General features: G+C 39.5%; 2 protein-coding genes across 13 annotated transcripts in view; one reads left to right on the top strand and one right to left on the bottom strand.

The window, feature by feature from the left end:
* Positions 1–22,436, top strand: part of AP2B1 (adaptor related protein complex 2 subunit beta 1) — a 131,426-nt gene that overhangs the window by 7,263 nt on the left and 101,727 nt on the right. For 2 of the 12 annotated variants that reach the window (XM_074263539.1, XM_074263531.1), the window contains exons 1-2: positions 10,237–10,442; positions 16,410–16,469. In XM_074263539.1, the coding sequence (XP_074119640.1) occupies positions 16,433–16,469 (37 nt within the window). In that variant the 5' untranslated portion in view covers positions 10,237–10,442; positions 16,410–16,432. Of the gene's footprint in view, positions 1–5,476; positions 5,650–10,236; positions 10,443–10,523; positions 10,605–11,368; positions 11,390–14,915; positions 14,993–15,202; positions 15,228–16,369; positions 16,470–22,436 lie in introns of those variants that run through there. The other 10 variants (XM_074263541.1, XM_074263533.1, XM_074263542.1 and 7 more) reach the window with 8 other exon arrangements.
* On the bottom strand, positions 1,966–6,000 carry PEX12 (peroxisomal biogenesis factor 12). Its single transcript, XM_074263544.1, has 3 exons — positions 5,470–6,000; positions 4,669–5,222; positions 1,966–3,535 (listed from the first exon to the last, which is right to left on the bottom strand). The coding sequence occupies exons 1-3, from the start codon at positions 5,593–5,595 to the stop codon at positions 3,136–3,138; spliced, it is 1,080 nt and encodes a 359-aa protein (XP_074119645.1). The 5' UTR covers positions 5,596–6,000; the 3' UTR covers positions 1,966–3,135.

Here is a 22,436-nt window from a genome sequence, read left to right as displayed (position 1 = left end):
ATTCTTTCCTCTGTTGCCAAACAGAATAATTCTTATCCCTTCTTCCATTTAAGAACTTGAAAAGCAGCAGGCCTTTGCTGCTAAGTATTCTCTTCCCAGGCTTAAACATTTCCAGTTCCTGTAGTCTGTCTACTGTGGAAATATCTTGAGATTTTTCCACATAGTTGTTGCCCTTTGCCCTAATTGCTAGTTTCTGTAGTTTATCCCAGTTTATTCTAATGAAATAGTTGATTCTCTAGGCTAATAGAGACCATATTGTTTCTTTAAGAGCTAAATGGAGTGTTTGGGAAATGGCAGTTTTAACTGTCAGTTTACAGACTCAAAGTGATGGCTTGAGAGGGAGCTCCATAGCACAGTTATAAAGTGTTAGCCTGGGACTCAGAAGGACCCAACTTCAAATCTGGCCTTTCTTATTAGATGTGTGACTTTGGGCAAGTCACTTAATCCAGTCTCCAGATTTAAAAAAAAAAGCAAAACAAACAAAAAAACCCAATTCCCTTGTTCTAGTATAACCGGAGAACCTAGGAAAGAGAAAGAATGAATATAGAGGGATCTTTTTTCCTGATAAAATTATTATAGCTTTGACTTATAAAAAGGAATGAAAAAGAGTCTTTTGAAGAGGTATTTTGTATCTTGAAGAATGTAAATGATATAAGGTTGCGTTCTCTGAAGTTGCACTGCAGTTGTGCAACGCTGAGAAACTTCTAGTTGTGAACTTTTTCAGTTAAAGTAATGTAAATCATTCTTGGATTTGTTATTGATTCCATTATTAATACATTGTATATTTAATATATTTAACAGTTATTAAGGGATTTAATAGAGATGAGTAATCACTATTGGTAAATGAGCTTTCTTCAGTTTAATAATATTTAATTATTAAACAGGCTTAGAGCTTGATTGGTTAAGAGATGGTGAAATTTTATTAATGAAGAAATACATCAACAAACTACTAGATTATCTTTAGATCTTGAGGTAGGATTAAATATGAATATGTATTTTCAGTATAATTGGCTGGGATTAATTACACTGTGATATGGGGGGGAGGAGTTTTACTTATCAGAAGAAGAGCTAGGGACATGGTACAGTGGAAAGAGCTAGAATTGGAATCACGGGATGTAAGTTTGAATCCTTGCTTTATCGCTATCTGTATGCCCTTAAAAAAATCACATTCCCTCTCTAGGCCTCAGTTCCCATATTATCTGCAATATGACAGGTTTGGTCTACATGACCTCTAAAGTTCCTCCTAATCCAAGACTTGAGTGTTACTGACACTTAGAAATTTTGTAAGTCTGTGGTTTCTCTTCAGGCTGTATCACAGACACATGAACTTAAAATCCTTGATAAAATTTTTAAAAATCAGGAAAAGTTGAAAAATTAAGCTAAATATTTCAGTTTTAAATCCAGTTTATGGGCATTTCAACATGGCAATTGACATGTGACAAATTACTTCAAGATTCCAGAAGCATTAAAAATAATTGCATTGTCACATCTGGCCATACTTGTTTTTATGGCAGAAAGCCTAACTTTTCTTAGGCATGAATGAAACATGAATCATAATTCACTTTTAGATCTAAAATATTTCAACACATTTCACTAACTTATAAATGTAAAAGGCACAAGAAGAAAGAACATAGAATAGTTTTAGAAATAAAACAAAATTTAATTATTTCCAAAGTTCCATTATTCTGTTTCAGGTTGATTTTTGTCAAGTTAAATTCATAGTATTGGGACAGAGCTATTTGACCTTCTGTTTAAAGTAACTAAATGGACAATTTTTCTACAGCCTAAGTGTCAAGTAACAAAACATGAATTGTGCTGAAATGAACATTTTCATTTAAAGTATTTCGAAATTTAAAAAATTATCTAAAGATTATCTAAACAGAAATCAAATCTAATTATTAAGAACAAAGACTTAGCTACTTTCAGGAGTCAAATAATGACAATAAAAAAAAAAACAACAGTTCATTTTTGTGTTATGCAAAACCAAAATTTATTTTTGGGTTACATTACTGAGAGGTTTTATAAAAATTGCTATTAGTAGTGGTGAGACGTGTTCATGCTAGTTTAGCAAATGTTTTTGGGAGGTAGCAGAAAATGCTCACACAAAGCTGTTTTTCTGCTCTGTTATTGTGGCACAGTGGAGAAGAGCACTGGGTATAAGGAAGTTAGGGTGCCTGGATTCTAGTCCTGGCTCTGTCAGCAACTGGCTGGGTGAGGAGAGCAAACTACTTACTTAGGAGCCTCTATTTTTCCTCTGCAAAGAGGGACATGGACAAGAGAGCCTCCAAGGTCCTTTCCGGTTCTATCCTGTGACTCTTGAGAGTTGGATTAATGTTAGTCTAACTGTATTTTTTCCTTATGGTATATCAGTTTGATTTTCACACTTAAAACTTTCAGACTGCTTTGAATTGGAAAATCAACCCAATACATTATGTGCCCTTATTCAGAATTTCCCAAGAAAGATAAATTATGTACTTTGTTAAAGATTCACTCCAAATCACAATTCAAACTAGATGGGGCATTAATAAGTATTGTGCTGAAGACATGTCAGTTTAAAAAAGTGATTCATTTTCTTAAGTTTTATTTCCATTCAAAGCAAACAAAATCCTCCTTGAACACCTAAACATCTTGGCAGACAAGTGTGTCCTTGGAATCGGCATGTACTTCTTTGGATCCTTCTTGGGCTACTATAGTTTAGATCCAAGGTACGGGAGGAGACAGTGGAGACTGGATGCTGTCTCTCTGCTTCTTCCTCCCTCCACATAATATAGCACTTGTGTGGCTTAGTTCAAGTGCTTTCCATATCTTATTTCATGTGATCCTCACAACAACTCTTTTCTTCCCCTCCCACCCCCCATCCCCTCCAATGACTCCTGGTTTTATCTTCACATAATAACTTGACTGTTTTCATTAATTTCTGAATGGGGGTTAGAAGGCATATAAATAAGACTACATTCAGATGGGTATATATTTGATTAAAAAAATGTTTTGCTAGACTCTTAAGGTAGAGGTGGTCCTGAGATAAGTGACTAGGATGGATGGATCTAACTGAGCAATACCATGTATAGAATACCACTCTGGCAGAATGGAGGGCAGGCAGAGCAGTCTTACCGTGGGGCACAGTTGGCATGTCATTCAGTTTTCGGGGGAGTACAGTTTAACCAGGTGCTGGACTTCTGTTGCATAGCCTGTGATGGGACAGGTCTGATGACTCTTCACATAATTATACACACATCGGTAACAAAACACATAGCCAGAGGTGGCGAGTGCAGTGTCATTCACCCGGGTTTTTCGACATAAGGGACACACTGTCTTCAGCTTTGGCAACAGAGATGGATCAGAGTGGTAATCCAGATGTACAGGAGGTGGGGGGGTGGGCAGGGCAGTCAGGGATTTGATAGTTTCTTGATTCTCTGATGAGTACCACCAATCTAGGAACTGCAGGAAAAAAACACCTACAGAAAGGCCTGTGGAGATGGACAAGGCAAGGCCTCCTACAGCTTTCTTGACAGCTGACTGCACCTTCTCACGTATGCTGTTAGGGAAGAACAAAAAACAGTCATTAGGTCCCTGGCTCTGACACTCCTCAGAATCCCATGTGGGTACTACACGACTAACTTTTCTAATATTGGTATAGCTCTGTTAGAAAGTAGCCATTTCTATTGACTCTGCGCAGCTCTGCAATTATGTCATCCTTTTTATACCATTTTGTCCAGCTTTGTTTACTCTCAAATGCTGACTCCAGATTCTATCCTAATAGCCTCAATAATGCTGCTGTCTACAGTCACTTCCTCTTCCAATCCAATTGCACGCTATTGACAGATTAATATTTGTTATCCATAGACTTGATGTTAAAAATCTGATGTCAAAACCTCAAAACTATACTGCTCACAACTTTTAAGTCCAAACTCCTTAGTCTCCATAATATCCAAATACTTCTAAGACCCAGGTCTATCTTTTAAAGCCTTATTTCACAATACTGGCGCAAGCTGCATGACTGAACAAGTCATTTAACTTCAATGCTCCATGTGACAAAAACTTTAAATAAAAAGTATGTGCTGATTTAATAACTTCTATCTATTTTGTGTAAAATCTATATATAGTTACAGTCTTATACATGTTGGTATGAGACTTCAATGGACCATAAAGGCAGGGACTATTTTTTCCCCCTTTTCTTTATATTCTCAGGACTTGGTATACGGCAATAATAGACACATGCTCATTGACTGATTGAGCTGCATTATGCAAGAAGGTTCTTTACCTGGAACTCTTCATTGATTGTAGGTCTGCTCTAATACTATTTTCTGATCTCTCTAGCCTTATAAAATCCCTTGTCCTGAGGCGGATTTGCTTTACTACTTCTTGGTCTGGGATTAGCCCCTACCTGGCACCCCTTCCTTCTGAAATAATTCTCACCAGCATGAAGTCTGGGACCCAAAGCTGCCACTTGTTCAGGAGGAGCACAGCTCTGGAATTAGGAAGCATCAGAGCACTGCCTAACCTGTTCCATTTTACAGAACTGGGCACTTGGTACAGAGCAGGGTCCTAACTGACAGAAGCAAAGTTTGACACTAGCGGAAAGAGTGCTGGGACTGACGTCAACAGCTTATGGTGACCCCCTCCGTGCTTACACACCAAAGGCTATTATACCAGGCGAACCCTTTTTACCTAGCGTTTGGCTGCTGCATCCTATTAGCTCCAGCTAGTGTCTTTTCCAAAGCTCGGATATCCTCGGCTGACAGTCTACCTAGCCGAACTCCAGCGAGGCTCAGCAAGGGTGAATGATGCTGAGCCTTCCCCAGAATGTAACGTAACTGCTGTGTGAGGAACCAGCCTTCCCAGGCCATGGTCACAAAGGGGTAAGCTGCCAGGAAAGCTCGGTAAAAACGCTTCCAATATGAAGAGGGAGTGTGGATGGAATATTCATCCTCTTCTCTTAAGCTGGAGACCAATTTCTCCAACTTCACTTTCAAGTAGGGAAGGAGGACCAAAAATAAGAGGGATTTCCAAAGCTGCTTCTTTGGAAGGCCAGTACTGGCCAACCTCTGGCCCCCGGAGGGGTCTCCCATCACGATCCTCTTTAAGCCATAAAAGTTTTCGGAGAAGGAGGCACTGGCTTTTGATAAGTAGTGCTGCTGAAGCAAAAGATCCAGAAAAGTGAAGATTTCATCAAACCACCTCCAGAGGAAGCCATAGTGGGCAGGGTTGGTTTCTGCAAGAACCTAAGGCAAAATGGGAAAATTAGCTTCATTACGTCATTCATGACAGCAGCAACGCATTTGCATTTCTCATAGGTAGACCCGGCCTGGGGATGATGCATCTTTAGGTTCAGTCCCTACTTTAGTGCTGGGGTCAAGAGAGTTGGTTCGGGAGTCCGGGACATGGCGGGCTCTGAACTCCCTCCCTCCCCCCGCCTCGGGGCCGAACTCCGGCAGCGGCCTCGGGCGGGAGCGTCCCCTCCCCCTTTACCTTGGCCACGTGCTGAAGGGCGGGCCTCACGGCGGCCATCAAACTATCCTGCGCCACCACCTCGAAGATGGAGGGCCGGTCATCTGCGCCTGAAGCGGCTGTGATGTGAGCCCCGTGCTCGGCCATTGTGTCTTCTCTAGGTCAGGCCTTGGCGAGCACCAGACGTTTGAAGGAGAGAAGGTGCGAGGGGGACATAAGAGGGCCCAGCCGGGCCGGGCAGCCCCTAGGGGAGTGGGGGCTGGGGGAGGGGCAGAGCTCAGAGCGGGCTGTTCAGCCGGAGGGCAACGGGAGCCAGGCCGCCACCTCCGGGACAAAGGGAGGAGGCTGAGGCGGCCGGGCCACGGTCTGAGAAGCCGGGCTCCATAAGAGCCCGACGCCGAAAGCGAGGGACCTGGGGTCCAGGGGCTTCCGGGCCGCGCAGCCGCACTCGGGGCCGCAGAGCCCAGAAGCCCTTCTCGGAAGTAGGCACTTCTTCGGCGGCGGGAGAAGTGGAAGCGGGGACGCTCTAGCCCGCAGACCGCCACTTGAGTTTTCTTGCCTCACTTCCGCCTTCGGCTGATTGGCTCTTTAAATGGACCACACCCTCTCTCCTCCTTTCCCTCCTCCCTCCCCTTAAGGCTCGAGTTGTTATTCACCTGCCTAGGGTGGCTCCCAGGGAACCTGGCGGGGCTAGCCCGGGGGTGGGCTGGCCGGGCTGGGCTGGGCTGGACTGGCCTGTTTGGGCCGGTTTCCTCCTAAGCCAAATGAAAATCCGGGTCGTTGGACTAGCTTGGAGGCAGAAAATCAAGTCCACAAGCCGTTCTTAATCACTTACTAAACGCTGGGCTTGGATGCTAAGACTCAGGTTCAGACATAATAAAGGCTAGCATTTATATAATGCTTTAAGGTCGGCAAAACGCTTTTTTATCTTCACAAGAATCCTGGGAGGAGCTATTTTTAAATATCTTATTTTTTCAAAAACATGCAGAGATAGTTTTCAACACCCACCCTTAAGAAAACCTTGTGTTCCAAATTTTTCTCCCTCTTTTCCACTCCCTCCCCTAGACAGCAAGTAATCCAATGTAAATTAAACGTGCAATTCTTCTAAACATAGCTGCACATTTAGTATGCTACACAAGAAAAAGCAGATCAAAAGGGGGAAAAATGAAAGGGAAAAAAAAAAAAACAAGAAGGGAGGTAAAAATGCTATGTTGTGATGCACATTCAGTCCCCACAGTCCTCTCTCTGGATGCAAATGGCTCTCTCCATCAAAAGTTTATTGGAACTGGCCTGAATCACCTCATTGTTGAAAAGAGCCAGGTCCAGCAGAGTCAATCATCACATAATCTTGTTGCTCTCTACAAATATTGTTTTGATTCTGCTCACTTAACATCAGTTCATGTAAATCTCTCCAGGCCTTACTGAAAACATTCTGCTGATTGTTTCTTATAGAATGATAATATCCCATACATTAATATACCACAATTTATTCAGTCATTCTCTAACTGGTGGGCATCTCCTCAGTTTCCAGTTTCTTTCCATTACAAAAAGGGCTGCTAAAAAACATTTTTGTACATGTGAGTCCTTTTCTCTCTTTAATGATCTTTTTGGGATACAGGCCCAATAGAGACACTCCTGGATCAAAGGTTATACACAGTTTTATTGTCTTTTGGGCATAGTTCCAAATTGCTCTTCAGAAAGCTTGGATCATTTCGAAACTCCACTGATGTATTAGTGTCCCGATTTTTCCACAACCCCTCCTACATTTATCTTTACCATTTTCTGCCAGCCAATCTTCTAGGTGTGAAGTAGTGGCAGTGTTATTACTACCTACATTTTATAGATGGAGAAAGTGAAACAGACAGGTTAAGAGGCTTGCCTAAGGTCACATAGCTACTAAGTATTTCATGGTGGATCAGTTGCACCCTTGCTGCCTTCTTCAAGTACATTATGGTGTTGCCATACATATCCCGGTTTTATTTTTTTGAACAGGATTGGTGATTTCATTGATATACTAAAATTGACCAATATTTATGTAACATTTTAAGGTTTGCAAGGCACTTTTCATTTGTTAACTCATTTTATCTTTACTATAACTTTGAGAGGTAAATATTATCCCCATTTTACACTTGGGAAAACTGAGGTTGAAGGAATTAAATGCCATGTTTAAGAATACATAGCTATTAAGTGTCTGTGGCAAGTCTTGTTGCTTTCAGGTCATTTAACCGCTTTTCTTGGTGAGGAAACGCTCTTTGCCAACTTTTTGCAATTTATAGTCACAAGAGATTTGCCCAGATTGCCACACAGTCAGTATTTCAGAAGAAAAAGTTAAGCCCAAATTTTCTGGCTCAAGGTTGTTCTTAGAATATAAGGCAGACTGAATGTATGATAGTGATACTTAGACTTTACAGTGATTCAGCATATCTTATGTCTAATCTTTCTAGTTCAGACTTTTCCATCAGCTAGTATTTTGAAATGTCATTCATCCTCAAACAGCACTAAATAGATTTTTTTTTTTTTTTTTTTTTTTTTAGTAATCATAAGGTACACTATACCTTAATTTATCATTGGGTATCTTTGTTAAATGTCTTGTAAATAATTGTTGAAAGAATGGATGTTGAATGAAGTGAGAAGTACAAGGCTAACTAGTGAAGCTAATAATAATATAAAGTAGCCTGGCAGGATAGAGAGAATTCTGGCTTTGTGTAGTTTTCCCTAGTCCCAATTTTTACTTCCTGTGTGAGAAGAGCAAGTAATTTGACCTTTCTGAAGTATAGTTTCCTCATCAGCAGAGATCATACTCCATTTAATTTTGTAAACAAGGCCATTCTACACAAACACACACACACACTTTTATGAGCTGAATTATGATATATGGAAGAGCTAAATGCACAATGAAGTGGAGAGATAGGAAAGTTTATTGTTTGTGAAAGAAGTGGTTTAAGCTTCCATGAAAGAAGAATAATTGAATAAAATGAGGTAAGGAATAGGGTTCAGGAAAAACACTAACTTGCTAGAATGCTAGGGAATGAGGAAGAATTATCTTCTCCATAACTCACATTTATGTGTATTTTGTAGTTTCCAAGCACTCATCACAACAACTTTGTGTAGTGAAAAGAACACTGAATTTGGATTAGGAGAATTCAAATCCATCTGGGTTCCCCTTTTAATTTCTTAAATTGTATAAAGAGGGGGGTGCACTATTTTATTAAGACTCTTTTAGTTCTCAATTCTATGAGTTTTTCCATTCATTAGATGAGTGATGATGCATAAATAGGCCATTTCTCCTGGTGGAATATAAGCTCTATGAGAACGGGGACTTTTTGTTTTGTTTTGTTTTTCTTTGTGTTAGAGGCACAGAGCTCACACCACTTTGTAGATCAGAAGTACTTAAGTTTCCTGAATTAGGTTTTCCTGTTTCTGAAATAGGGACATTACTTGCAACTACTTAACTTTTCAATGCTTAAAGTGGCATATAAATATCACTTTTCTACTATCTATTAATTAGCCATTCACAGAACCATCTAATAAATACCAAAAAGGAAATACTGTTGTTCTTTCCTATAGGGATAGAGGCTTAGGTTTGTTAGAATGCCTGACTACTGGTCTCAGAAGTTTTGCAATGTAAATTTGATTTGGGTTTATTGCATAGAAGCAGGGATCTATGGTGGAAAAGCATCTGTAGTCCTAGGACCCAGGTTCAAATCCTGCTAATCCCTTTGTGGCCTTGGATAAGCCTCAGTTTCTCTATCTTTAAAGTGAGAAGATTGAAGGAGCTCCCAATCTAAAATCAAGTGAATCTCTTTAAGTGCCCTTCCAGAAGTCTGTGAACTGAATATTATTTATAGCCTGTAGAACTAGAAAAAACATGAGAAACATCTGGTCCAGTATCTTCCTGTTTCTATAGGGCAGAGGCTCTTTTATTGCTGTCCAGCCTTTAATACTTTGTAGCAGCTAAATAAATATTCCTTAATTGTTCCCATATGTCCCTTAGCTTTCTGGAACCTGTTTCCCCAACTGTGGGGCTCGAACTAGGGGTCCTTTATGGCTCTTGGTTCTTATGATGATTATTAGGTGAGGAAGGTGAGCCTGGGCGAAGTGAAGGTCCCATCCAAGGCAATCAGCTCCGTCTGGATTCGAATCCAGATCCTGATCCTTGGTCCACCAGAAGCACTTTACATCTCTACTTTAGGTGCAAGCACAGGACTTTTTGGAGAGTTCCCTTTAGAGGAAGGATTATTAACCTTTCCGTAGTCATAGCAGTCTGGGAAGCTTAGAGACTCCTTTTCAGGATAATGCTTTTAAATGCATACAATGTATAGAATTCGCTGGAAACCAATTATACTAAAATAGTTAAATTTTTTTTTTTTTTTTTTAAGTTTCAGGACCCCAAGTTGAGAATCTCAGCTTTAGAGAGCTTAGGCCAGTGTCCATACGATGAGCCAGAATATAGTAGGCGTTTAATCATGGCAGTGTCCTGAGAAAAACCGTCACGAGGCAACGATCAGTAGAAAAGAGCCGTTTCGGCCCGGTTTAATGTCCCCAAGCCCTGAAAGCCCAGCACTCAGCACGCAGCAGGCGCTCGGTAACGGAATGCAGGTCTGAGTCTTAAAGCAGCACCTCCGCCCCTCACTGGGAGAGCACCAATCGGGCTGCGGCGGCGCGGGAAGGGGGAGGGGGGACTTCTATCTCCATGACAACCAGACGCGCCGCCGTTCTCCCCTCCAGGGCTCGAGGCTCTCCTCAGGGGATGCTCAGAACCCCGCCCAACCCCTCCGCCCCCCCCCCCCGCCCCGCGACGCACGCGCTCTTGACGTGGGTGCTTCCTGTCGGCCATCTTTAGCCCTGGCAAAGGGGGTTTTGCGCAGTGGCTGAGGCCGCCCCGAAAGATTCCGTACCGGGCAGAAGCCCTCGTCCCGCTCGCCGCCTTGTCCCTTCTCGCCTCTCCTTGCCTCTCCTCGTTCCGCCTCGCCCCGCTTCGCCCCTTCTCGCCGGTGAGTTTGGGCCGCTCGGCCCGCGGCGGTGGGGTGCAGGGGGCAGTCGCGAGGGAGCGGGAGCTGTCGGGGCCGGGCGTGGCAGCGGTCGCGGGGTCCGGAGCGGAGGAGGCGGGGGGTGGGGGCGCTGAGGGGCGTGGCCAGGTGAGTCGGGCCGGTGGGGTGCCGATCGGGTGCTTGCCGCTGGAGACGGATGCCGGCCGCCCGGTTCTTTCTCTTAGCTCCGGCCGAACCCGGACCCCTGATTTGGGCTGCCTAGGCAGCGGCCACCTCCGAGCTCCGGGGAAGAGGAGGGGGCGGCGAGGACTGGCCGGGGGCCGGGGGCCGGGCGGCGCGGCCTCGTCTGGCTGGGCCTGAGCTGAGGGGGGTTGAGCCGGGCTGAGGGGCGCGGGCGGAGCGCTCTCTCCCTGTTCTCCTCCTCCTCCTCCTCCTCCTCCTCGCGGTTGTTCCTGCTCCCCTTCTCCAGCCCCCTCCTCTCCTCCTCCTCCTCGCAGTTCTTCCTCTTCCCTTCTTTCTATTTTCCCTCCCTCCCCCTCCTCTTTCCCACTCTCCTTTTCTCATTATTCGCCCCCTTCTCTTCCTCTTCCCTTCCTCGGTCCCTCCTTTTTCCTCTTTTCTCCCTTCTCTCTCCTCTCTTTTCTGCGTCTCTCGCTGTCTATCCCTTTCATCACAAAGATCCCATGTTTTTTATTTTTTATTTTATAGATGAGGAAACTGAGGCCCTGAGAATTTTTTTTTAAGACATCATTGAGGGACCCCTAGCTGATGGATGAGGAGGAGTGCCCTCGCTGCTCGGGAGGGCTGGGCGAGTTGAGCTTTGTGGCTTCTACGAGATGTTAGTCGGGGTGGGTGGGGAAGGGAGTGGACCGACTATTGGCAGATCCAAGGACACCGATATGTGTCCAGTTCCAGCCTGTTTTTATATCCCTGAGGCTTTAAAAGGGAAGGTGAGGTGAACCGACTTAAATTCCTGGGGAGGGGAGGAGGAAGTTAAAGAGCAAATATTTATTAAATGCTTTTTGAATCGTGTTGAATTAAATTGATCTCAGAAAAATGCCCACTGGATTTAAGGTTATGGAAAATCCGTCTTGGTATTTAGGCCTGGATGTGACCATAAAAAACATCCGATTCACTTCAATTCTACAAACCTTAAGTGCCTATTGCATACAAGCTACAGCTAACTCCTTTTAGTTGGGAAAAAAATTTGAGCTCCTTTTTGACTTCTCAGACAATTTGGGGCTCAACTATATCTCTTGAGTATACAGTGGAAAGGGGAGGGGATAAAAGGAGAGGAGAGAAAGGAGGGGAAAGAGAGGGAAGAGAGAGAAAAAGAAAGAGGGAGGGAGAATTGCATTCACCTGGTTGCTAATAGTTCCCAGGTTCCTTATTAAACGCGGTTCACCTTTTAAGAGAAGTACTCTCCAAATGTCAAGCATCATCTTCATTATGGTTGTTGAAAGGATGAAAAGAAAGTGAAATTTGCTCAGAACTGGTGGAATGACTGGGGAGCAGGAGATCTTAATGAGGAAAAATGTAAATTATTAATTATCTTCTTTGGATGTTTCTCTTGCTTAGCCTCTGGGCACACTTATCTAGTAATAATAGAAAGCTGCTCACTAAGGAGATAAAGAATACCCTTTCAAAGGCTAAGTGTGGTGGTTAGGTGACAGCTGTTGGAAGTATGACAATTCAGATTTCTCCTTGGCAGGAGAGGAATTGTGTTAATTCTCAGGGAAGCTATTTGCCAGGGAAGTGAAATCTAAGAAAAAGTTGACATTTGGACTGTGAATGAAAGGACTTTTTGGAAACAAAATGAGACTACAGTAGGCGTTCTTAACCTGGAGGCTGGAGATTTGTATATTGGTATATTTGCTTTCCTTTGTGATTTGTATGTATTTTATTTTAGACATAAAAACATTCTGAGAAATGGTTTATAGTCTTCAGCCCAGCCAATGAAAGGATTCATAACATAAGTTAAGAATCCTCAGAATAGAGCATAGTTCTCACCTTCCCTTCTCCCCTACACTCCCTCCCTTTCCCTGCCCCATTTCTTTTAAAAATCTAGTTTGCAACAGTCTGCATATAGTTTTAACAGCAAGAAGTGAACTAGATAAATTTTTGTTTTTATCCAAGTTTACTGCTTCTTACATTGAGGCCTTTGGATTTCTTTGCTTTATAGCTTACTTGATACATATAAATAGACGTAACAACTGATAGCTTTGTATGTTTAAGATACCAAATGGAGGTGGGGAGACCCACTTTACTATGAAGATTTTGGTCTAGAGGGATTAAAACCCATATACTGACAACTGCTTTTATAGAATGGCAGAAGAGTGACATGAGAGATTTACAGAGGGAGAGTTCGTTTTGAGCTGTGTTATGCAGAGATTTATGAGCTAGCTGGTGCCATTTTCTTTTTATGAATTTCATTCAGTGTCTGATTAGAAGCAGACTCAAGTATGCATCATTGGAATGAAATTGGTTTAGTTAGCTAACATTTCCTACATCAGTGGTTTTCAAACTTTTTGGTCTCAACACCCCTTTGCAATGTTAAAATTTATTAAGGATCCCAAAGAGCTTTTGTTTATGTAGATTTCAAAACAAAAATTAGAAGAAGTATGTATTTTTGGAAATTTTAAATTTCTGATTTCTTATATCTGTTACATTGAATCTGCCTTAATATGTTGTTGTTTTTGTTGAAGTATATGATAAAAATGGGCTTCACAAAGATAGGTAGTTGAAAAGGGGAGAGGAATATCTTAGTAGGCAAATAATTCCTTCATATTATAAAATTCTTCGCCTCAAGTCAGAAAGACCTGAGTTCAAATGTGACCTCAGATACTTCCTGGTTGTGTGACCTTGTGTATGTCACTTAGCCCTGTTTGCCTCAATTTCCTCATCTGTCAAATGAGCTGGAGAAGGAAATTGCAAACTACTTCAATGTCTGCCAAAAAAACCAAAGTTGAACAGAACTGAAATGACCCAACAGCAACACATTATTATAAAAATAATTTTGAACTCTAAGACTCTTGGGTACTCCCAGAGTCCCTGGAACATTCCTTGAGAATCTGGTAGCAGTAGCAGCTTAAAATTGAGCGATTTGCCCAGGGTTACAGTATATATCAGCTGCAGAATCTTCCTGATTTTAGCATTAGGATTACTCATATGCCCAGTTGTATGTTAGGATCTGAAAAATCCGGTTGCTACTGAACAGTGACTCTTACTTTAAAGTCCAGTGGTGATCTATTCATCCTGTGCTGTGATCAGAAAGTTGAAATAGAAGGGAAACATAGGATGGAACTCAGTGGTTTTGGAGTTTATTTGTATTCTTGAGGAGTGTATACTGCTTCCTCCCATAATGACTTTTATATAGTGGGCTTTATAAATAATTATTGATTTTTATATTTAAATGGCAAAGCAGAGAGCCTAGGAATAAGAGCTGTGAAGTGTCTTGGGAAGGTATAGTGGATTTACTGGGGATCCAGGGTTTGGGGCCTCTGGTCTTGAAAGGAGTGGAGAGGGACCACTTCCACAAATATTTCCATCTCATCCCCCTTTTCAGGGTCCTAATGGACAAAGGCCTTAAGGAAAGACCCTTCCTCCTTTAAAAAAAATGACTGAGATCTTAATTTTTACATTATCTTAATTTCCAAATATATCCCTCTCCCAAGATCTCTTTTAGCAAAATCAAAAAGGGAAAAGAGCAATTCAGCAAAACAATACATCAATCAAGTTTTATCATATTTAGTGTTGAGTACCTATAATCCCTCACTCTTCTATAGTAGGGAAGGAGATGAATTTTCTTTTTGGAGCCAGTTGAACTTGATCATTATAATTAAACACTATTCTTGTTAGTTTTTTTTTTTTCCTTCCATTTATAATATACAATACACAATTAGCCATTGTATATGCTGGTTTTTGTTTTGAGTAGACCTGTAATTTGAGTCCCTCCTCCTCTTACTCCTCTCCTCCCCTTTCATCTACCTCCCTTCCTCCCCTCTCCCAGCTCCTTATTTGAAAGCTTAGAAAACTGTTGCTTGGGGAGAAGTTAAATGACTTGCCTGAGGTCACATTAGTTGGTATATGTCTGAAGTGGAGCATCACTCTGAACAATTCTATTTACACTACCCCTGTTTTTCTGTGTATTTTCCTGATTCTGCAAGTCTTTCAATGATGGTGAATCTTTGATCATTTCTTATTCCTTTATTTGCATACCATAGTTTAACTGTTTCCCAGTTTAATGGACATCTACTTTGTTTCCCGTTGTTTGTTTTCTCTCTCTCTCTCTCTCTCTCTCTCTCTCTCTCTCTCACACACACACACACACACACACACACACACACACACATTCACCTTTACTTCTGTCTTTAACTTCCTAGGTGTAAGTGCCTACTGATGGTGGCTCATGTTCAAAGAGTATGGATATTTTAGGATTTTTTTTTTTTTAACCGTTCCAATTGCTTTCCAGAATGGTTGTACCAGTTCACAGCCACACCAATGGTGTCCAACAATCTAGTCTTTTGTCACCTTTGCAAATTTGCTAATGTGAGGTGGGTTCAGTTATTTTGATTTATCATATCTCATAGAAATGATTTGAAGCACTTTCATATTTTTTAATAGTTTGTAATTCTATATTTGTGAATTGTTTGTCCATAGCCCTTGCCCAGATGAGGGGGATGGGCAGAGGCCAAGCTGAACTTGGGATGGCTGAGTCCTTCCCTGGTGTTCCAACCTCCACTGATCATCCCTGTTTTCCAATGGTTGTGTCTCTTGAGTAGCAGGAAGGTGAGGCGTCATCAGGCCTTAACTACACCTTTGTTTCTGAAACCTATTTGTATTATCTCCCTTAATTGTAAACTTCTCTATTTACATACCCTGTACCTGGTAAGTGTTTAATAAATGTTTTATCCATTCCCATTGACTTTTTTCCATTGGAGAGATAGGATCTTACTTCTTTCTCTTAGAGCCATTGGACTTGGAGGGATTGCTATGGAGGGAACATGAGAAGGGAATATCCAGAGTTTGGGGAGAAGCAGCAGACAGCCTGAAACTTCCCTTAGCCTAGGACTTCAATGTGTTAGGCCCTCTGAAGGGCCTGGGAAGAACCACTGCCTTAGGCGTTAGCTTTTGGGCACATTCCCCAAGCCTTCTCTCTTTTTCTCTCTCCTATCTATCCTCTCCATCTTGAGAAATGCCCAAGTCTTTCCCATCCTCAAAAAACCCAAGACCTTCACTAGACTTTATCATACCCTTACTTAAGCTATTCCTTTCTCAAGAGTCCTAGGAAAAAATCTGTCTATATTGTCTTTAGTTCCTCTCATCTCAGTCCTTTGCAGTCTGATGTCTGACCCCATCACTTGACTGAAATTGCTCTCCTCTCCATGCCTTTGTTCTAGTCTTCCTTTCTATCAGGAATGAGCTCGTCCCTCATCTCCATTTCATGGAAGCCCTCTTTCCCTTGAAGGCTTACTTAAGCACCAACTTCTCTGAATCATTTCATGATCTGTAACTGTGCTTGTGTTTCCCTTCCCATCTAATTTGTGTTTAATCACTTTGTTTTGCTTAAATTTACATAAGTTCCTTTTGCCTCTCCCACTAGAGAATATATATCCTTCTTGAAAGGAGAGAATGGGGTGTCTGCAGCCCCATCACCTAGCACATAGTAGGTACTGAATGCTTGTTGACTGATCTGAAAAGATAGAAGGAAAGCAGATTTTCCTAGAAAGAAAATAATAGGAAGGGAGAGGTTTGCCAGAGTAAATTTCCCATTTTTTCGAAAAGATCTAACTTTAGCTTTTGAAGCATTCCTGGATGATGCCACAGAGTTAAGACAAGCTCTCTCAGTTTTATCTCCCATTGTCTTTAGCTTTAGGACTTCATTGATTTCCCTCCCCCCCCCCCCCTTGCAATGTTGGATGTTCTGGCAGGAGCAGCTTTGTTGGTTAAAAGCATCTTCTCTCGTTGCAGGTATACCTTAAGGAGCTACAAAAATGACTGACTCCAAGTACTTCACGACCAATAAGAAAGGTAAGGCCAGGCAAATGTGTGAGATTCTCAAGGAAATAATAAAGGGTCATTCTCTCCAACCAATGACAGACAAACACTTGGCTCTCAGCTAGACCCACTGATGGATAAGGTGAGGTTTATTTTATATATCTTTGTTTTACAGGCCTGTTGTAGAGGCCTCTGGTGGTTGAATGTGATACCGAACCTGTGGAAAGCAATCTCAGTATTTCAGGATAGTTAAAGCCATGCCCCAAAATTGCTGTCTCCTCTTGGCTTGGGGTTGCCTATGCTTTTGGCTACAAAAGCTAAAGAAATCGTTAGATTACATGCTGGAGTGATATTTACTCTGGAATAACAGCAATAACAAACAAAAAAGAGAGATTTCTGTCTAATCATTAAAAGTTAAGCTTGGAGTCAGAGCAGCCTGACCTGATAGGATCTCGTTCTCAGATGGTACACTGAGAATTAAGTCAGGTGCCCCCTGCCCCCCTAAAATCCTCATGAGTTGGGATACTAATTGGAGCATTGGCTGAGAGTTCTTTCCAAAACCCTCTTTCATTCTTCTGGAACTCCACTTAGAAAGTGGTGGAGCTTCAAATGACAGGTTAGGCTTCGGCAGGTCACTTTGACTGTCCAAGGCACTCTTAGTACAGGGGGATTATGCTGCATCGGGAGCAAGAGCACCTGGTTTTGAATTCTGGCCCTGCTAGTTCCTCTGGGACATTGGGCAAGTCCTTTTACCTCTTATCTGTAAAATAAGAATTGGGCCAGATGATCTCTCTCTAAATCTATGGTCCTATGACATAGGAATCTCTAACATGAGTAACATTTGGTTGAGCCTGTCTCTTCAGTGCTATGTATTGTAGACCTTTATCTGGACTTGGTGGTTAAGGTTCTCTTGGAACTGATGTAGGAAATTAACCTGAATAGTTCTCCTTCATGTTTTGGGGGTAATGAGTAGTACCTAAAGACATCAGGATATTCAGGAAGACCTGAATACAGTTGACCTCCTTATTTTAAAATTCCGTCATATCATGAAGTAGTTTTTAAGTTTTGAAAAAAATTTAACCATCTTGTTTGAGGTTGAACCTTTAGTGTTGCTGCATACTAGTCACTTCAGTTCTCCTTCAAAATCTTTTTTGTCGAAGTGCTAGAAAATAATCTTTTGTCTTTTCAATGTTTTAATGTAAATTCTTGATCTAGAATTACATCTCCTTGTGCAGAAATTCAGATTGATGCAAGTTATCTTTCCAATAGAGAGAGCACGTACTGAATCACTTTTTTATGTTGCCTTGTCCCATATCTTGGTTTCCTTTATTTCCCATGCTCAGGGTTTTCTGATTGAGTCTCCATTAATTGAGGTTAGATGTATTTTAGTGACAAAGAGAAAAGTAGGAGAGTAGAAATCTTTCCCTTGTTGATTTCTTAGAATCCTTTTTTAAGCTTTTTTTGGACTCCTTATGTATACTTGCTTCCTCCTTTACAAATATAGTTATTTTTCAACTACTCTAGCTTATTTGTTTATTTTTTTAATTAATGTTTTTGATTCCTTTGAATTCCAGGGATCAGCCTGTTTCTCCCTTCCTTTCCATAGCATCTTATGTGCTTTATGATTGAGCTGCCTTTTTTCTCACAAGGATATAATTAAAGCTGTTTCAAGGAATTTTGTTATGCAATGCCCATCCTTCAAGGAACTTTGTTACTTTCCTTTATTTGGGTGTTTATAAAATAAATCTAGCAGGCCTTTATTTGGGCCAGTGTTCTCATAAATTTTAAGTTGAAAATTAAAAAAAATAAAGTAAAAAACACAAGATTTGTGTTACCCATCATTCAAGTTATAGTTTAGAATGTTTGAGTAACTGCTGCTGCATCCTGTTTTGATTTTGTTACTCTAGCTGCTCATGATATAATGTTTCTGAAATCTTGTTATTTGTTCATTTGGGGCTCTAAGAAATAAATGATGGGGATAAAAAAAGCTGAATTTTGACAGCTTTGAATTTTGAAGAAACCCAGCTTAGCTGACTGCTTTTGGCTATATTATTTTATTTTGCTGACCATTGTTCTTGCCTTCACTGTTTAAGTGGATGTTGATAGCATAGACTCTATCAGAGGTTCTTGATTCTTAAGAAAATCATTATATCCTGGAAATACCTTTTTCCATTATTATCTCACTGGATAATATTTTAATGCATTTATAAATTGGATTTATATCAAGGTTGCAGGGATGATTCAACATTAGGAAAAGAATGATTTCAACTATATTAAAACCAAAAATCCATAATTAACCATATTAATCCATCATAAAACCAAATCACATAATTATTAATATCGCACTAACATATTAAACTACATATTAATAATGTATAAAAAACCTTTGGCAAAGTACAATACCAATTTATGCTGAAAACAACAGAATATAGGTATAAAAGAATCCTTTTTCTTTTAGTATGGCAAAAATATGTAAAACTAAAAACAAATAATATGTGTAAATATAATGGGCTATGCCAATAATTATATTGGCATAGTCCATTATATTTACATATAATAAAAATAATAATGCTACCTAAATTAATTTATAGACTTGGCACTTTACTATTCAAACTACCAATGGGGACTGGATGATAGATTAAGAATTATTTGAAGGAACAAAATAATAGAATATCAAGAGGAATAATGAAAAAAAGTTAGGAGTGAATGTGAAATAATATATCTAGGCTTTAAATTGTTAAATGGAGTAGCAATCATCAGCACCATTTGTTAATAGTTAAAAAATAAAAAAAGTAGATTAGTGGAACATCTTAGGTGAAGAACAATCAGAAACCATTGAATTCAATAGACCAATGTTTGGTAAATCTCAAAAAACAATGAAAAAAACTCCTTATTTGATAAGAATTGCTGGGAAAATTAGAAAGCAGACTGGCAGAAATTGAGCTTAGGAGAATTTTGTCCCATATTCCTCTATCAGTTTGAAATGGATATATGACTTCTTGCCTTCTTAATGAGTAGAGGAGGTAAAATTGGGAACTGAAAATAAAATAAAATATCATTTTAAAAAATACATGAATTGAATATTAAATGTCATACCATTAAAAAATTAGAAGAGAAGTAGATCATGAACATTATAACTATGTACAGAGGGTTATCTTAATGTAATAATGGATAGAACAATTGTAAAACATAAAGTAGATAATTTTGATTAAATGAAATTGAAAAACAATTACACAAAATCAATTCATTTAGAATAAGAAGAGAAATGATTGGGCAAAATTTTTTTCTATCAAATATCTATGAGAGAAGAGAAATATTTAAAACCAAAAAGTCATTCCCCAAAAGATGAGTGGTCCAAGGAGATAAAATAATTTTCAAAAGAAGAATTGTGAATCATTTGAAAGGATGTGCCAAATTGTTAATAGCTACAGAAATACATCAAAACAAGCCTGAGGTTTCATGCTCAGCAATTTGGCAAAGAAGACAAAAGATGAAATTATTAATCTTGTAGATGTTGTGAAAAGACAATCATACTAATGGATTGTTGGAGCTTTGGCCTGGTACAACCATTTTGGAAAGCAATTTGAATTTATGCAAATTAAATGACAAATATATGCATATCCTTTGGTTCATAGAGTTCACTAATCATATATCCCAGGGATTTCATTAGCAACATGATTTCATATATACTAAAATATTTTTATCAGCATTTTTTTTTCGTGGTTACAAAAAAACTGGAACTGAAGTAGATGCCCAATGACTGGAAATGTCTAATCAAAACATGGTAGGTACATGCAAGCTGAACATAATAAATATAAAGAAGCTTGGAAGAGCTTATATAAACTGTTGTAAAATGAAATAAGCAGAATTAGGAAAAACAGTATATATAATGATCATAAGAATTAGAATGTAATTGGAAAGAAGAACAAAACAAGTATTTGGTTGTGGTCTTGCTAGGTGAAGGAAAGGTAGATTGGAAATTGTTGGTGAGTCTGCCTTTCAAGAGACACATAGAAGCTATGTGACTATAGATGTAAAATATTCTTCAAAAAAAAGTGAGACCTAAATAATTGGAGAGATATTAATTGTTCATGGTTGGACTGAATCAACATGAAAATTATACTTAAATTTTCTTATTCAGTGCCATATCAGTCAGATGGTCAACAAATTTCTTTTTAGAGCTAAAAAAAATTATAACATCATCTAGAGGAACAAAAAAGGAAACTAATTTGAAATAGCAAGAAGAAAGGTGGCCTTAATGGACCAGATCTTCAACTACCCTGCAAGGATGCAATCACCAAAACTAGTTGATACTAGGTTAAAAAAATAAAATAGTTAATTTAGTGGAGTAAATTAGGAACATGATATCCGAAAGTATAATAGAATAGCGTTTCATAACCCAGAATCCAGACTATTTGGATAAGTACTTAATATATGACCAAAAACCCTCCCACAAAAAACTAACTGCTTGAAGAACAGGGAAAACATTTGGGAGAAATTTTTAGACATCTCATACCACATTTCATTGTCAGCTCTAAATGGATAAAAGACTATAAAAGATCATGGAAGCAAATTAGAGCAGCATAAACCTTCCAAGAAGATCCAAGACAGAGGAAAAAAGGACCTCTATGTGCAAGAATATTTATAGCAGCCCTTTTGTTGTATAAAAGAATTGGAAACTAAGAGACTGTCTGTCAGTTGGGGAACAAATATTCATGTATAGTATTGTAACCTAAAAATGATTAAAAGGATGGATTGAAACAAATTTGGCAAGATTTGTAAGATCTGATGTGGAATGAAATAAGCAGGGTAATATGAGTAATTCATGCAATGATTACAACATTGTAAAGGAAAATAGCTTTGAAAGACTACAGTGATCAGGTATGACTCTAGAGCACTGGTCCTCAAACTTTTTAAATAGGGGGCCAGTTCACTGTCCCTCAGACTATAGGAGGGCTGGACTATAGTAAAAACAAAAACTCACACTCTATCTCTGCCCCTCAGCCCATTTGCTATAACCTGGCAGGCTGCATAAACGTCCTCATCCTGCTGCATCTGGCCTGCAGGCTGTAGTTTGAGAACCCCTACTCTAAGAATAATCAGATATAAGATGCCCTATCAGAGAGATAGACGGTAAATTTGAGATACAGGATGGACTGTATTTTTTTACACAGTCAGTGTAGTTTTGTTTTTGCTCAAATGTTCACTTGTAATTAATGAAGTTGCATTTTTTTTTTTTTTAATAATTTTGGACTGGTGAGTTTGAAGGAGTGAGAAGGAGTGATGGATGATAGAGCTGATGATGCTCCAGAAAAAGAAAAGAAAGAAGGTCATTGGTAAAATGTACAGAAGGAAGTTTAGAGGAAGACAGAAAAAGCAGGATAATCCTAAAGCTAACATACTGAATTTATAATTAGCTCTGAAATTAGTGTATTGAATTTATTATATATTTTAAAAAGCTATACCTAATAAAGAATAAGGAAATATTCATGTTTATCAAGTTCAGAATTACAAAATAAAAAAAATTAAACTTAAAACTTTTGGTATGAAGTTTAAGTTTGGTAATTTGGTTGCCTGTGTTCAGTTAATTCCATATCTTTCTAAGCTATTTTCTTTTTTTCTAAGATACTTTCTTAAAAAAGCTTTGCTTTTTATATTTAAAAATATTTTTAGCACATTTAAACCAAATAATTTTAAGTATGGGTAGTTATCTGTTTGATATATAAAATACATAATCTCCTTGCTTTGTTAGAGACATTGTAGTCTGTAACATTAATATTAATAATATCATTAAAGAAAAAAAAAAGATAAAAAGGGCAGCTAGTTAATGTAGTAGATAGAGCACCAGCCCTGAAGTCAAGAGGACCGGAGTTCAAATTTGTCTTCAGACATGTAACACTTCCTGGCTCTGTGACCCTGGGCAAGTCACTTAACCCCAATTGCCTCAGCAAAAAAAAAAAAAAAAAAAAAAAAAAAGGATATCATGCAGTATCTGGTTCT

This window comes from Sminthopsis crassicaudata, chromosome 4 (assembly GCF_048593235.1).
Source record: "Sminthopsis crassicaudata isolate SCR6 chromosome 4, ASM4859323v1, whole genome shotgun sequence".
Lineage (NCBI taxonomy): Eukaryota > Metazoa > Chordata > Mammalia > Dasyuromorphia > Dasyuridae > Sminthopsis > Sminthopsis crassicaudata.
The sequence above is the reverse complement of the archived record's forward strand: the minus strand, read 5'-3'. Positions and strand labels throughout refer to the sequence as shown.